At 42.2% G+C, this 13,864-nt stretch overlaps 1 protein-coding gene and 1 long non-coding RNA gene across 2 annotated transcripts; both read right to left on the reverse strand.

Moving 5' to 3' along the window:
• Positions 1-1,280: 1,280 nt before the first annotated feature.
• LOC127006832 (tigger transposable element-derived protein 1-like) lies at positions 1,281-2,501 on the reverse strand. The gene is made up of 2 exons (XM_050877186.1): positions 1,781-2,501; positions 1,281-1,675 (listed from the first exon to the last, which is right to left on the reverse strand). The coding sequence occupies exons 1-2, from the start codon at positions 2,499-2,501 to the stop codon at positions 1,281-1,283; spliced, it is 1,116 nt and encodes a 371-aa protein (XP_050733143.1).
• Positions 2,502-3,081: 580 nt separating this feature from the next.
• On the reverse strand, positions 3,082-11,594 carry LOC127006582 (uncharacterized). Its single transcript, XR_007759652.1, has 2 exons — positions 11,292-11,594; positions 3,082-3,247 (listed from the first exon to the last, which is right to left on the reverse strand). It is a non-coding gene; the product is annotated as an uncharacterized LOC127006582 (long non-coding RNA).
• Positions 11,595-13,864: the final 2,270 nt, after the last annotated feature.

Consider the following 13,864-nt stretch of genomic DNA (forward strand, 5'->3'; position numbering starts at 1 on the left):
TCCATAAAACAAACGCATATTTAAATTTGTATGGACATATTCTGGCATGTCTCGTGTCTCCCAGGGGCTGCTCATTCGTCAGTAAGGCGGTGAAGGCAGAGGAGGCCGGGGCATTTGCTGTGATAGTCATGGACAACAACAAAGACAACGACGAGCTGTACGTGGAGATGGTGGAGGACAACACCAACCGCAACCCCAAGATACCCGCTGCATTCCTCTTGGGCAGGAGTGGGTGAGTCTGACGGCCTTTGTTCATCCATGTTGACAGGGCAAGTGGTTGTACATGTGGTAATTTTATGCTGATTTCCAATTGGTGCAGTATATTGTGGACTTTTACATAGGTCATTAATCACCTATTATGTTCCTTAGTTGTACTTCTCAGTATCATTATCCCAAATTAGATGCTGTTGTTTTTGTGTATGAGCCTCCTCCACTGTGACCTGCTTTGTACTATTTGTTTATTGATGTTTTTGTCTTCCTTTGCACAATCCATCCACCCCTTCCTCAATCTCCCTCTCTTCCTTCTACCCTGTACAGTGGAGACTCAATACTCGAACTTAATTCGTTCCAAATAGCTGCTCGAGTATCAAAAAGTTCAACTACCGATACCTAAAATCAGGTAATTCGTTCTAACCTTAGCAAAACCTTAAGTTTACAAAAATTTCAATGTAATTTTTTTTATAATTTTGATTTGTACTTACCGTAAGTGAAGGCTGGTGATGGATAACATAGAAGAGGTGGGGAGGAGGAGGGAGGTTATTCATCGGAGGACGAGTCACCGTCTGGTAACTCGTCTCCTGGTGTGATTCCTGTGAACCCACTAGTGGAGGGCTGTGGCTCACTTGCACTCACTAGATTCCTTTTTCAACAAGAATCTGTCTAATGTGATCTGCCTTTGCCTTTTTTTCAAAATGTCTCTGAAATGCTGCATCAAATTTTCATCAAACTGGTTTATGTTTCTGTGTACGGCAGCAATATCAGGGTGGCACCTCCAAAAAGTTTCCCAACTCTGTCCACTGCCGCAAATATTTCTTGATCTCTGCAGTGGAGACTCTTTCCTTGCTGTTCCCCTCCTCCTCCCCTGAAGACCGCTCCTCAGTTACCTCCTGCAGCTGTTCCTGGTGAAGTTGACGCAGCTCGTCAGTGGTGAGGTCTTCAGAGTGTGCTTGCACCACTGGTGCTCCTCCACATCATCACTGTCCACCTCAATGCCTGTGGCCCTCCCCAGAGACACGATGTCCTCCACCACAGCAGACTCCTGGACTGAAGGCTCGAATCCCTCAAAATCCTTGGCTGTCACACAGGTCGGCCACAGATTTTTCCAGGCAGACTGCAAGGACCTCACAGAAACGACCCCAGGCTTTATCTATAAGCCTTAGGCAGTGGAGGATATTGAAGTAATTCTTCCAAAACTCCCTCAGAGTGAGCTCTGTTTCAGAAGTCACCTCAAAGCACCTCTCAAAAAGTGCTTTTGTGTACAGCTTCTTAAAGGTAGCGATGACATTCTGGTCCATGGGTTGGATCAGTGGCGTGGTGTTGGGGGGGAGGAACATCACTCTGATGAATTTATACCCCTTACCCAATTCTTCTTCCATGCCTGGAGGGTGTGCAGGGGCATTGTCCATCAACAGGAGGGCCTTGAGTGGTAGATTCTTCTCTATTAGGTATGTCTTCACTGCAGGTGCAAACACCTCCACAAATCACTCCGTAAAGAACTGCCTGGTTGTCCAGGCTTTCTTGTTTGCCCTCCACATCACACTGAGTTTGCTCTTTTGCACACCGTTCTTCTTGAATGGCCTGGGGTTTTCCGAATGGTACACCAGCAGCGGTTTAATTTTGCAGTCGCCGCTAGCATTGGGCTTGTGTCCTGGCAAACACTTCTCTTCCTTTGTTATATAGGTCCTGCTTGGTAGTTTTTTCCAAAACAGGCCTGTCTCATCACAATTAAAGACCTGTTGTGGGCTTAAGCGCTCCTTATCCACAAATTTCTTAAATTCAGGCACAAACTTCTCGGCGGCAACTTTGTCAGCACTTGCGGCCTTGCCATGCCTCACAACGGAATGAATTCCAGTTCTCTTCTTGAAATTCCCAAACCACCGCTTACTAGCTTTAAAATCTTCACTGGAGTCAGAGGTAGTATCACAAATAAGATCACCATGGAGCCGCCTAGCCTTCGCACAAATTTTGCCCTCTGACATAGAATCACCAGCCATCTGCCTTTCGTTTATCCACACCATCAACAATTTTTCCATTTCTTCCACTGCCGCAGGTCGCTTAAGTTGCTTTTTCACACCCATCGCCACATCAGCTCCCTTAATGGCCTCCTTGTTCTTCAGTATGGTGGCTGCTGTAGATTTCACCATACAATACTCAGCTGCAGGATCGGTGATTCTTGCTCCTTTATCATATTTATCAATAATCTCCTTTTTCCGTTCAATGGTCGTCACTACATTCTTCCTTTTAGGCTTATTTTCACCACTAATAAGCCTCTTTGGTGCCATTGTAAGTTTCTAAATGAAAAACCACAGACAGAACGCAGGAGAATGTTGTTGTTCTCACGACCGCGGCGGGACAACTGGCGGCAGCGGGGAGGGAGAGGCCAGGAGCCTTTGTTTACAACCACGTGTGCGGACGTTCGAGTACCAGATATTTTTTCGAGTACCAAGTCGAACTTTTGCGTTGGAGCATCGAAAAGTTCGACTTCCAAGACGTTCGAGTATTGAGTCTTCACTGTACTTATATTCCCATTGCTAGTCTTCCTCCATAGTCCTCCTCTCTTCTCATCATATAGTAACACCATTTCAGTCTTACCTCTTGTGCTTTCACCATTTCCCTCTATCATCTTATTATTATGTGGCTTAGTTGCCAGTACATTAAGGCAAAACCATCAAGTTCTTGGTCATATTTCCTTAAAAAAAAAAAATTATACTCAGTATTTCTAGCTTGGATACCGTAATTTGAACAGATTTAAGTGTACTTTACTTTCCTTTATAAGTCTTCTGAAATGTTTTCATACCCACCTTTGTTCCTTTTCATGTCATCCTAAGTTTTATAACATTTCATACAGGAAAACTTTCTCCATCACATATTACCATTTATTTTTACATGACTTTGATAATTACTGGTTGGGGGTGGCAGCCTCTTCAGGGCTGCAGCTAACTGGCAGGGCCCATTGATGGCTTGGTGATGGACCATTAGTTGCCCTCAGTGGTTGATGATACAGCCCATAACCCACCAGGATACAGGGCTGTAAAAAAATAATGTTCTAATAAAATGATTGATCTGATTAACAGAACTCCTTTGAGAAAGTCTTAATGCAAGTCCCTGTCCCATACCAACTACCTCTCAACAGGATGATAAATTTGCTTTAACCATGATCTTTATGAGTGCCCCATTGGCCTTCTCTACTCAAGGATTGTCTCAAATGCAATAAACCCATGAGCAGGGTTGATTTCTGGGTAGCATGTCCATATAGCTGGAGTTAGCACTCACAAATTATGCAAGTAGGCCTTAATTCAGTGTGAGTAATAATTGTTAATATGACAAAGTAATTCTTATGATGTTCCATGAATCTGCATAGACACTTTTACCAAAGGCATCAATCCACCTCTCCAAGTAACAACATAGGCCAAGTCAAACCACTGAAGACTTCTTGAAGAAATGCACCATTGTTCTGCACTACGCTACCTAGTTATGTGAAATTATCCAAGATCTCAATGTCCTCGCCACAAATATGAGCAAATTGTACTTCTTTTTTTATTGAGTGTCCAGACACCTGTAGCTTGGTCTTGGCTTGGCAGACCTGGAGTGACAAGGGCTTTGCCTTCTCATGCATTGCCTCGAGAGCCATCACCAGAACATCCAGCGACTCCAGCAAGAATTACTGCATGTGCAAAAATAGGATCATTGACCTTGGTATTGCCAACATGCTCCAAAATAACTTTGGTCCACAACTTTTCAAAATTTCACATAACATGGTAGCATAGTGCAGAACAATGGTGGGTCTCCTCAAGAAGTCTTCAGTGGCTTGACTTGGCCTACAGTGTTATGGACCCACTCAGCACAAGTAACCTATATGGCGTTGTTGATACCTGTGCGGAACGACAAAGATCCGGATCTTCAAGTCAAGTCAAGACAGGGAGTCTTACTCAATGGCTGTGAGACATGGACACTGAATAGTGACTTGGAGAGGCATATTAATGCCTTTCGGGATAGCTGTCTTCACTGCATCACGAAGAACCGCTGAAATGACTTTATATCAAATCAGTGATTACTCTGTGAGACTGAATCCACACCTATTATCTTCATAATCTCTGAGCACTAATTGGCATTTTGGGCATGTGGCACACTACCTGTAAGTTGACCTACTCGCTAGATTGTACCTTAAAGTGTTTTAGTCATCTTAGTGTTCTATGCTAAATTCAACTACTTGTTAGACCAGTATCAACTAATTTATGTTTCTTTATGTGCACCATAATTCTGCATGTTTTCATATATAATACATGATGATTATGTTGAGTTTATGGCTGAAAACTTGTTATATTCGATAGCAACATTTGAAATTTGGCGCACGCGGCGATCCCGGATAAGGCGCAGGCCGCTGTTTTGGCCCATCCGTAGTGAGTTTCATTATGTGCACCATTTAATTCTCCCGGATAAGACGCAGGCCGCTGTTTTGGCCCAACCGTAGTGAGTTTCATTATGTGCACCATTTAATTCTGCATGTTTTCATATATAATACATGATGATTATGTTGAGTTTATGGCTGAAAACTTGTTATATTCAATAGCGACATTTGAAATTTGGCATGCGCGGCGATTCTGGATACGGCACAGGGCGCTGCTTTGGCCCAGTCTTAGTGAGTTTCTTTATGTGCACCATTTAATTCTGCATGTTTTCATATATAATACATGATGATTATGTTGAGTTTATGGCTGAAAACTTGTTATATTCAATAGCGACATTTGAATTTGGCACGTGCGGCGATCTTGGATATGCCGCGGGGCGCTGTTTGGGCCCAGCCGTAGTGAAGGGGTTAATGTGCTCAGCACCCTTGAGGACCTTGTAGAAATGTGGGTACCTTCAACTGTGAAGCTCTTCAAGCTGCAAAGGAGTGTGTTTGAGAGCACCCAAAATCTAGAAGTGGTTTTGCCTTATAGGAAATGCTGGAGAATTTCCAGGATCGAGGAGAGTTATGCTGCCAGGGTTGCTGGGAATCAGGACCAATATGTTGTTGTGTAGGCCTAGAGTTCTCCTGAGGAGAGATAAGGAGAGGAATGTCAGGAGTTTTGTTAAGGTAGTTGGCCCTCATCTCGTTGTGAATCACCTCCAAACTGCTTCCCTGAAGAAGCCCTGCTCTGAGCCTCTTTCTCATCCCCTTTCCAAATAAGGAAGACCAGCCCCTTCTACCAGTCAGGAGGAATGGTACCAGATTGCTATATGGCAGACAAAACTGCATGCAACCTGCAGATTCTGTTCTCTGTTCTTAAGATATACCCCCATAATAGGGGGGACAGGGCCTTTGGCCAAAAGGCGGCCCTGTAAGGGGGTCGGGCAGTTCAAGTCCCGGTGGGTGTAGGGACGCCTCCGCCGCCGCCACAGCCACGGGTAACAGCTGGCGAGCAGCGACGGAGGCACAGGCTCTCCGGGCAGGCGCCCAGTAGACACCCATAGCGGTGCACGGGTGAGTAGCTGACCGGTCAACTTGACTGCTGCGGGGGGGCCCAAAGCGAGGATGACCAGGCGGGTCAACCACGCCACCGCAGAAGGACCCCCCAGCTGCTCGCCCGAGGAGTGCTGGCATTCCACTGAACCTGCAGATCATGACTTCCCTTCCAGCTTTGAGGAATTCTGCATTGAAGTTGCAGATACCAGGTGCCTTTCAACCTCTCAACTTTGCCACAGCCTCTTTTGACCTCATCAAATGGGGGTGGGGTTTCATTGATGGGTGGAACATCTGCCACCTGCAACCCTGCAGCTGGAAGCTGCCCACTTGAAGGGTCCGCCATGCACAACTGATCAAAGTCTGCCCTCAAGTCCATCCATGTCTGACATGAAGCAGCCATCTTTTCTGTTGTTCAGATAGCACTGACCTCAGAGGGAGACTTTTTACTGAGCCCTGAAGAAGCTCTGCTTTTTCAGGGCCGAGTAAGCAACTCAAATGTGATTCACATTGAGATGAGGGCCTACTTCGTTAACGAGACTCCTGATAAAGGTGTCAGGAGTCTCGTTAAGAAAGTGAAAGTCAGGAGAACTCTAGACCTACATGACAGAGCCCTATATTGGTCCTGATTCCCAGCAACCCTGGCAGCACAACTCTCCTTGATCCTCGATATTCTCCAGCATCTCCTATAAGGCAAAACCACTTCTAAACCTTGGGTGCTCTCAAACACACTCCTTTGCAGCTTGAAGAACTTCACAGTTGAAGGTATCCCACATTTCTACAAGGTCCTCCTGGGTGCTGAGCACACTGAACTGATTTGAGACTGTCACTGCATACTCATGAGTGCATGCCAAGTCTTTCAGCCTCTCAAGTTGGAATACAGTATTGTTGCACCTCAAGATTTTTCTTGACCTGACATGAATCTTGAGTGTTCCAACAACCAGCCTATGATCAGTTGCAAAGAACTCAATACTTAGGAAAACCTTGCAGTTCTGAAGGATCCTCCAATGGGTACTTGTGAGGATGTGGTCAATCTCTTTAGCTACCCCTCCAACATTGCTATACCAAGTTGAAGTGGTGCAGCTCTGGTCTCTGGTACCAAGAACCTGCAATTCTCAACCTCCTGGATCTTGCTAAAATCAAGAGAGCTGTAGGTATCACTGGTTCAAGAACTAGAAGGACCAACACACAGCTTGTAGCCAACCCTGTCAGTGCCAGTAGTAGCATTAAAGTTGCCCAAGACAATGAGTGTGTCCTGTGGGGGCACTGGTCTAATTTGGAGTTGAGTTTGGTGTAGAACACCACCTTCTCTTCATTTTCACACAAGTCAGTAGGAGCATACGCTGCAACATGAGGCATAAAGTCCAGAGTGTGCTTCAGCCTCACTTGCATCAACTCATCCTGATCGGGGATGCGGTGGCTGAGTGGTCATGATGTTGGCGCAGTGTTCAAGAAGACGCAGGTTCATTTTCCGCCCGCCGCGACAAATATGCTGGCAATTTTTCAGCCATTGTTGAGTGGCCTAAGACAACCCACATACTGTCCTGAAGACTATCTATCAACCCAGACTCTAGATTCTCTCCAAAAGAGGATCAAAGATGAGGTCCAGGGGCCAGCATGAGTCAAGCAAGATGTCGGTACTATAAATACCTGCCTGTGCCATAATGGGTTGGAGTCGTCCACCAGGCCCCACAATGAAAGCCTACAGATGCCATATGCCCAAATGTAAGAAGAAAAAAATGGAGTAACCTCAACCACAAAAGGCTGGAGATGACTATTGATGGGCACCATTGCTATGCTGACCAGCAGTGGGTGTACCCCTCACTACTTATGTTGCTGCTGTCAGGCCCACTATATCTGAGATCATTTGATAGGATGGATAGTCAGTGAACCTCAGAGAGGCTCAGGACATTCCAGGAGCACGCACACAGAACCCTCAGAAGGTTAATCCTGGGCCCGGTTCTGTGGGAGGGCACTGCCTCTGCACCTCCCCAGTCACCCAAAAATAAGAGGGGCTAGGGGGCCTTCCTCATTCAAGATGCAAGGGTCCCATAGCTTTGCCCTGAAACAAGGCATTTGATAGTATTACTTTCAATCATCATAACCTGGCTTGGAGTAAGTAAGACCTGTGTGGACTTTATCTCCCTGATTCCATCGTTCATGTTCATCATTACCTAAATTGAGGTAAAGTAATTTCTTCATTTTCAGGTACATGATCGCCAAGACTCTGCTGGATACACACGAGGAAGCTGCAATCATCAATATTCCCATCAACATGACGTCCGTTCCGTTCCACAAACTCAACCAGCCACCTTGGATACTTTGGTGACACAGAGCTTCTTAGGTGCAGATGATATTATGTACAAAGTGCAATGTTTATTTATACTGCAGCTGCCTACCTCAAGAAGTTTTTGGTAGCTTATCAAGAAATTTGGTTGCTTATGGATTAGGGTTTTATTTATCCTGAGTGAGGGAAAATAATTTGAATTTGCTTCAAGATATAAAAATGTTACCATTCCCATATTGTTATTACTAAGAAGCAAGAAAGTGATAAAATTATGAGTGCTTTTCTTAATCCTCATAAATTGTGCCCTTGTGAAACAATACTTTCACTTAAGGGATGCAAAATTTTAATCTCCCTTAAGTTCTTTTTCATCCAAACTTCACTCCCAAACTTATGACTCGGCAATACTGTAATGGGTTAAATCAAAACTTATTTAATTTACAATTAAGTTTTTGTTTGTGGCCATCAACTTGGGGTGTGCACACCATTCCAATTACTGTTGTATCATGAATAAAACTAGTCTGTACAATAATGAGTGAGCAAGTTACTGGTCAAGTAAAATTTGCCAGACATGAGAGGTTACATGGCACCACAGTCAGGCACAAGTAAGCAGTACAGGTAAAAGACAAGATGATGTTTGGAAGGACGATAAACACTGCAGAGAAAGGAGCTGTAAATTATAATAAAATGAACATAGCAAATGGAGGGTGTAGAATTACCAAAGGAAGAAAATTTTACATTATTGAGGTGTGGTAATTCTGTAAAGATAATCAGCAAATGTGATAATGGAGGAGTCAGAAGCAGAAGGGGCAGAAGAACCAGAATTGGAAATAGCAGTGTCAGTGACAGAAGGGGCAGAAGAACCTGAACTGGAAAGTGAAAGGAACACCTGCATAGGAGGAAGAGGGATTGGGGGATTGACAAGGGACATGAGGGAGTCACAACTGATAACTACAGGTAAGGGATAATCTAGTAGAGATTTTGTGGTAGATGGGACTAAAGCCCTGTTCACATGATCAGGCAATGCCCACACAGGCACATGCAAGCAGGTTGTCTGTTGACAGGCTTACTGATTGTACCTCCAGGCAAACAAATAAAATGCCTGTGCTGGTGCTAGAGCAATTTCCTCAGGCACTGCCTTAAGCAAAGAAAGATAGTGAAATAGAAAGGATGACAGAAGTAAGAAATGGGAGAGGAAAACGATAAAGGGGGGTGAAGGAGTAGGACCAGATGAATCAGTGGTAGCAGCTAGATGAGGAGCAAGGTGGCTAAAGGAGCAGAGGTGAAGCCAAGGCAATGAATGAGCTTCTTGTCAGATATCTTTTTAGAGTCAGGCCATGTTTGAAGTGGTATGTTAGGTATTTACAGCAGCCACAATGGTTGATGGTAAAACAAGTTACAACAACAACATAGTCAACATTAAGTTCATGAAGGTCTTCAGAACAGTCAGATGTGTTGACTTCAGCAATTGGGCAGGCAATCATAGGTATGAGGACAGTACCAGTGCTACTATTCAGATGAGTATAAAGTGATACAGAGAAGAGTTTTCCATTGATATCATTAAGGATAGCATCACTTGGGCTTGAGCTTTCATGTTAACATTAACTAAACAAGACCAGCAAACTGGATACATTAGGATACCTTGTCCACCTGCCACTGGATGCATTTTTGATAGATAATTAAGCTACCTGGGGAGGGGGTGGCTGAGTGGTCAGCATGCGGACATGGTGAGCCCATGGACCTAGGTTCGAGTCCCACCAAAACACACTGATATTTCAAACCACCTGAGTGGCGTAACATTACCCACATGCTGCCCAGATCTTCAATCAACCCTAACTTCAGTGACTCCGTTCAAGAGGATATATCACAGCAGCCACCAGCCACTATAAATAAAATTCGCCTGCGGCACCAACAGGCTGGGGTCGCCCAAGAGGCCCCTTAACCCTCTCGCGCACAGTAAGTTTCTCTTCCACTCACCATGCATCTCTCAGGCCCGACCAGCCTTTTTTTGCCACTGCGAAACTATATTCCAGTACGTATTTTACCATCACAGATATATTGTACCCCAATAAATTTGGTATCAATGGCTTCATAAAGACATACTAGAACATGCGCAAATAAAAATAGAGGAAAAAATTCTAATCCTAAGTACCAACTCTTCCCCATTTGCTATCTTGAAATTTTGTGGGCCAACTTTTTTAGTCGAATATATGTTTCGAAGCAGAATTTAGTGAGGATTCTTATGGTATCCTAAAAATCTTCATACGCCTATTAGTTCCTGAGTTACACCAAGAAAACTGTATTTTTTCTTCTCCCGTCAGAGTAGGCTAACAACTAAAAATCGCTCCACGTTCCTCATTTACGCTCCTTAGAAAGGTTGCCATATGTTACCTTTAAGAAACTTATCCCAACAAATGACACTCCAAATTTGACGCACTTCCACCGAAAACTTAATTTTTAATCAATTTTTTAACTTTTATGACACGTTTCACGTCATCATGCGCCAGGACCTTTTACCGTTGACGACGTGAAACGCATCATCGTGCGCGAGAGGGTTAAGAAAGCCTACAAGCACTATATGCAGCACATAATTTTTTTTTTTAAATGAGCAAGGAGCAGTTGCAGGGATGGTAAAGTCTGTTCCAGTGTCAAGGGTAAAAGAAGGAAGATGTGTAGTAGTTGATGGACAAGGACAAAAGGAGTTGACAGTCCTGACCAGAGAGCTTTCAAGAGTAAAGGGTTCAAAGGGCTATAAAGAAGGAAGTAAGAAGGGGATGAGAGAGAGTACTGAGCTGTGTACTGAGGAGGAGAATGGAATCGAGTGTAGGCAGTTGAACAGGCAAAGTACAGTATATAGGCAGGGTCAAAGGCAGGGCCAGCACAGTGAAAGAGGAAACCTAGGGACTGATTTGTTTGGGAGAAGGTAAAGAAGGAGAAATAGTTTAAGCGAGGGAGAAATAAATATGAGGAAGGGAAAGTTCTAGGAAAATCTGTTGGACCAGGGACAAGGACCCAAAGGAAAGGAGACCATCAAGTCTTTGCCTCAGCAATGGCCAATAATCTCTGGCCCCAAAGTCCAGCCACAAACTTAATGAGCTTGGAAATGAAGGGTCTGGACCCAAACTAAGCAGAGATAAAGTACATTGTCAAAAGAATATTTATCAATATCAATTTGTGCTGGCAACAGACTGATTCCACACCTTGGCTCACTTTTAAACTGAGTTTTTTGACTTGATCTGAGTACTAATTGGAATGACATGAGCAAATGAGCAACAATACCATATCTAAGGCTTTCTAACAACTGGTCATGCGGTCTACCTAAGTTAAATTTCCATTCAGACTCACCTAGGATGGATAGAAGTCACATTTTATGTGGATATGAATTCATAAGGTGCTGCCATTATGTACATCCCGTCTTGACAGATGGGTCCAGCAGAGGCACAGCGTTAGCAGCGAGTGGTTACGATGGTGGGCAGTATTGTTGTGATGGGGTTAAGGTGCTGGGTAAGTTCCTGATGGTTAAAAAAATTAGTAATAAAAAGAAATGTAGTGATCATCTTATTAACACCACCTGGTTGATAAAGTAGCAGCAACAATATATATAAATATAAATATATATATATATATATATATATATATATATATATATATATATATATATATATATATATATATATATATATATATATATATATATATATATATATATATATATATATATATATATATATATATATATATATATATATATATATATATATATATATATATATATATATATATATATATATATATATATATATATATATATATATATATATATATATATATATATATATATATATATATATATATATATATATATATATATATATATATATATATATATATATATATATATATATATATATATATATATATATATATATATATATATATATATATATATATATATATATATATATATATATATATATATATATATATATATATATATATATATATATATATATATATATATAATGGTCATCTTACTGAATTAAATCTATTACTGGTGGTTGACAGTAGCAATAAATGTATATGTAATGATCTTATTAACACCAACAAGATCATATTAGACAAAGCTGAACACAGAATACTGACCTTCTGAGCTGACCTGTGACCCTCCGCTACATGATTCACCTTTCCCTGAGCACGAGGTGGCTTAGGTAAAGGGCCTGCCACTACCTTTACAAAGGGTCCTGTGGTTGTGGGTTGGCTTCACACTCCCCAAGAGATACACTGTTATCGGCTAGCTACATTAAGGCATTTTTATTTATAATATTCAAGGTCTAAAATATCCAATACAATAATATACATCTTGACCCTGAAATACACACTTCCATTTGTTGATAAATATTAACACTTGAGTGGAGCCTCCCAAACATGGCTCACTTAACATTACACTTTAAGGTCATTCATATATGCATTCACAGACTAGTGTTCATGACTTCCTTTGTGGTGCCAACTTCTTACCTGCTCGTCAATTACTAGATGTATCTCACATCAATGCCTTACAATCTGTCTTGACTGTCTTAACTAAAATATTAAAACAAGAGTGCAGTCCTGTTTATAAATGCAAAATATGGAATGAAATGCTTTGTAAATACACCTTCAAAGTAGCATCATCAGGAAATACAAGAACAGAGCATAAAGGAGACATAGATGTGTGTGGGTGCACGAACACACACACACACACACACACACACATGAATGCATGCACACATACAAAAAAAAAAATGAATATAAATAAAATAAAAACTTGGCTAGACTAAAACAGCCATTTTCCAAATAAAATAAAGTTTGGTAATGTTAAGTGCAATAGTGACTAAATTCTCCATCCACTTGTCCCCAGCTTCCCACAGGATATTGTCATCTCTTAGCCCGTCCGCTTCGGCTGACCTGAAGCTGTGAGTGGCTGAGAAATAGGTAAATATGAACCAAATATGAGAAATAGGAAACTAGCAAACCATTCAGCCACTAGTATTTTGTTTTTACTCATGTATCATTCTTACTGGGTGGTTTTAGTTACAAAATAAATTTATTTGCAATAACTGGCATCCAACCCTGATGCTCCCTAATAAAGGGAAGAAGTGATGGCCAAACCCATCATACATTATATTATTAGCCGTCTTTACCATCACACGCACTGGGGGGAGACAGAGGCAGAGGATAAACTAAACTGAGCAGATTTTAGACTCGGGTCATGTATGGTGGATTGCTCCAGCCACCAAAGCCTCCAATTTACTCAAATTTGGGGTCTCATGGGTTGGACAATACTGGCCGTACCGACCCAGTGACACAAAACAGGTTTGGACTTAAATGGATGTACTGAAGCGAACAGGTTAAGTGCTTGAGGTAATAACTATGTGGAGAAAAAAAATAAAACAAAATGCATGCATGAAACAATTGAAAGCTGCCCAGTTACCCGCCTCTTATTATTCTGCTAACCAATGAATTACTTCAGTTAGCTGGGTCACTACTGTCCACCACAAGCCAAAAATAAACACCAATCGCAATAAAACTGACCAAATACATATATTATTAACCCCTAAAGGGGGGGTGACAGGTTTTTCTGGTTGCCAAGTTAAAGGCGAGTGGCGGATTTTTCCGGTCTGCCTTTTTCCGTTGTAACTTTGAAGTTTGCGTGGAGCTTCTTGGGTCAGCAAGACTCCTAGGCTGCCACACAACTCCTCCGTTCCATTCTCAGTGTTTCTGTGACTGTTTTTTATCTTCCTCATCTGTTTCTGCATCTGAGTGTCCACAGCCAGTGACCTCGATTCCTCATAAGCCTCTTCTTGCTCTCAAAAGAGCTCTCAATGTGAGTGGAATTGGGAGAGAGCTGAAAGTGACTTCTTTAAGCTTTGAAAGTGGTGTTA

This window comes from Eriocheir sinensis, chromosome 33 (assembly GCF_024679095.1).
Source record: "Eriocheir sinensis breed Jianghai 21 chromosome 33, ASM2467909v1, whole genome shotgun sequence".
Lineage (NCBI taxonomy): Eukaryota > Metazoa > Arthropoda > Malacostraca > Decapoda > Varunidae > Eriocheir > Eriocheir sinensis.

Excerpts from the sequence above, each read along its gene's own strand:
- LOC127006832 (XM_050877186.1), bottom strand. The coding sequence starts at position 2,501 with ATGGCACCAAAGAGGCTTATTAGTGGTGAAAATAAGCCTAAAAGGAAG. Across the intron at positions 1,676-1,780 it reads CAGGCCATTCAAGAAGAACG|TGAAGACATACCTAATAGAG; the intron begins GTGTGCAAAAGA and ends TTGCACCTGCAG.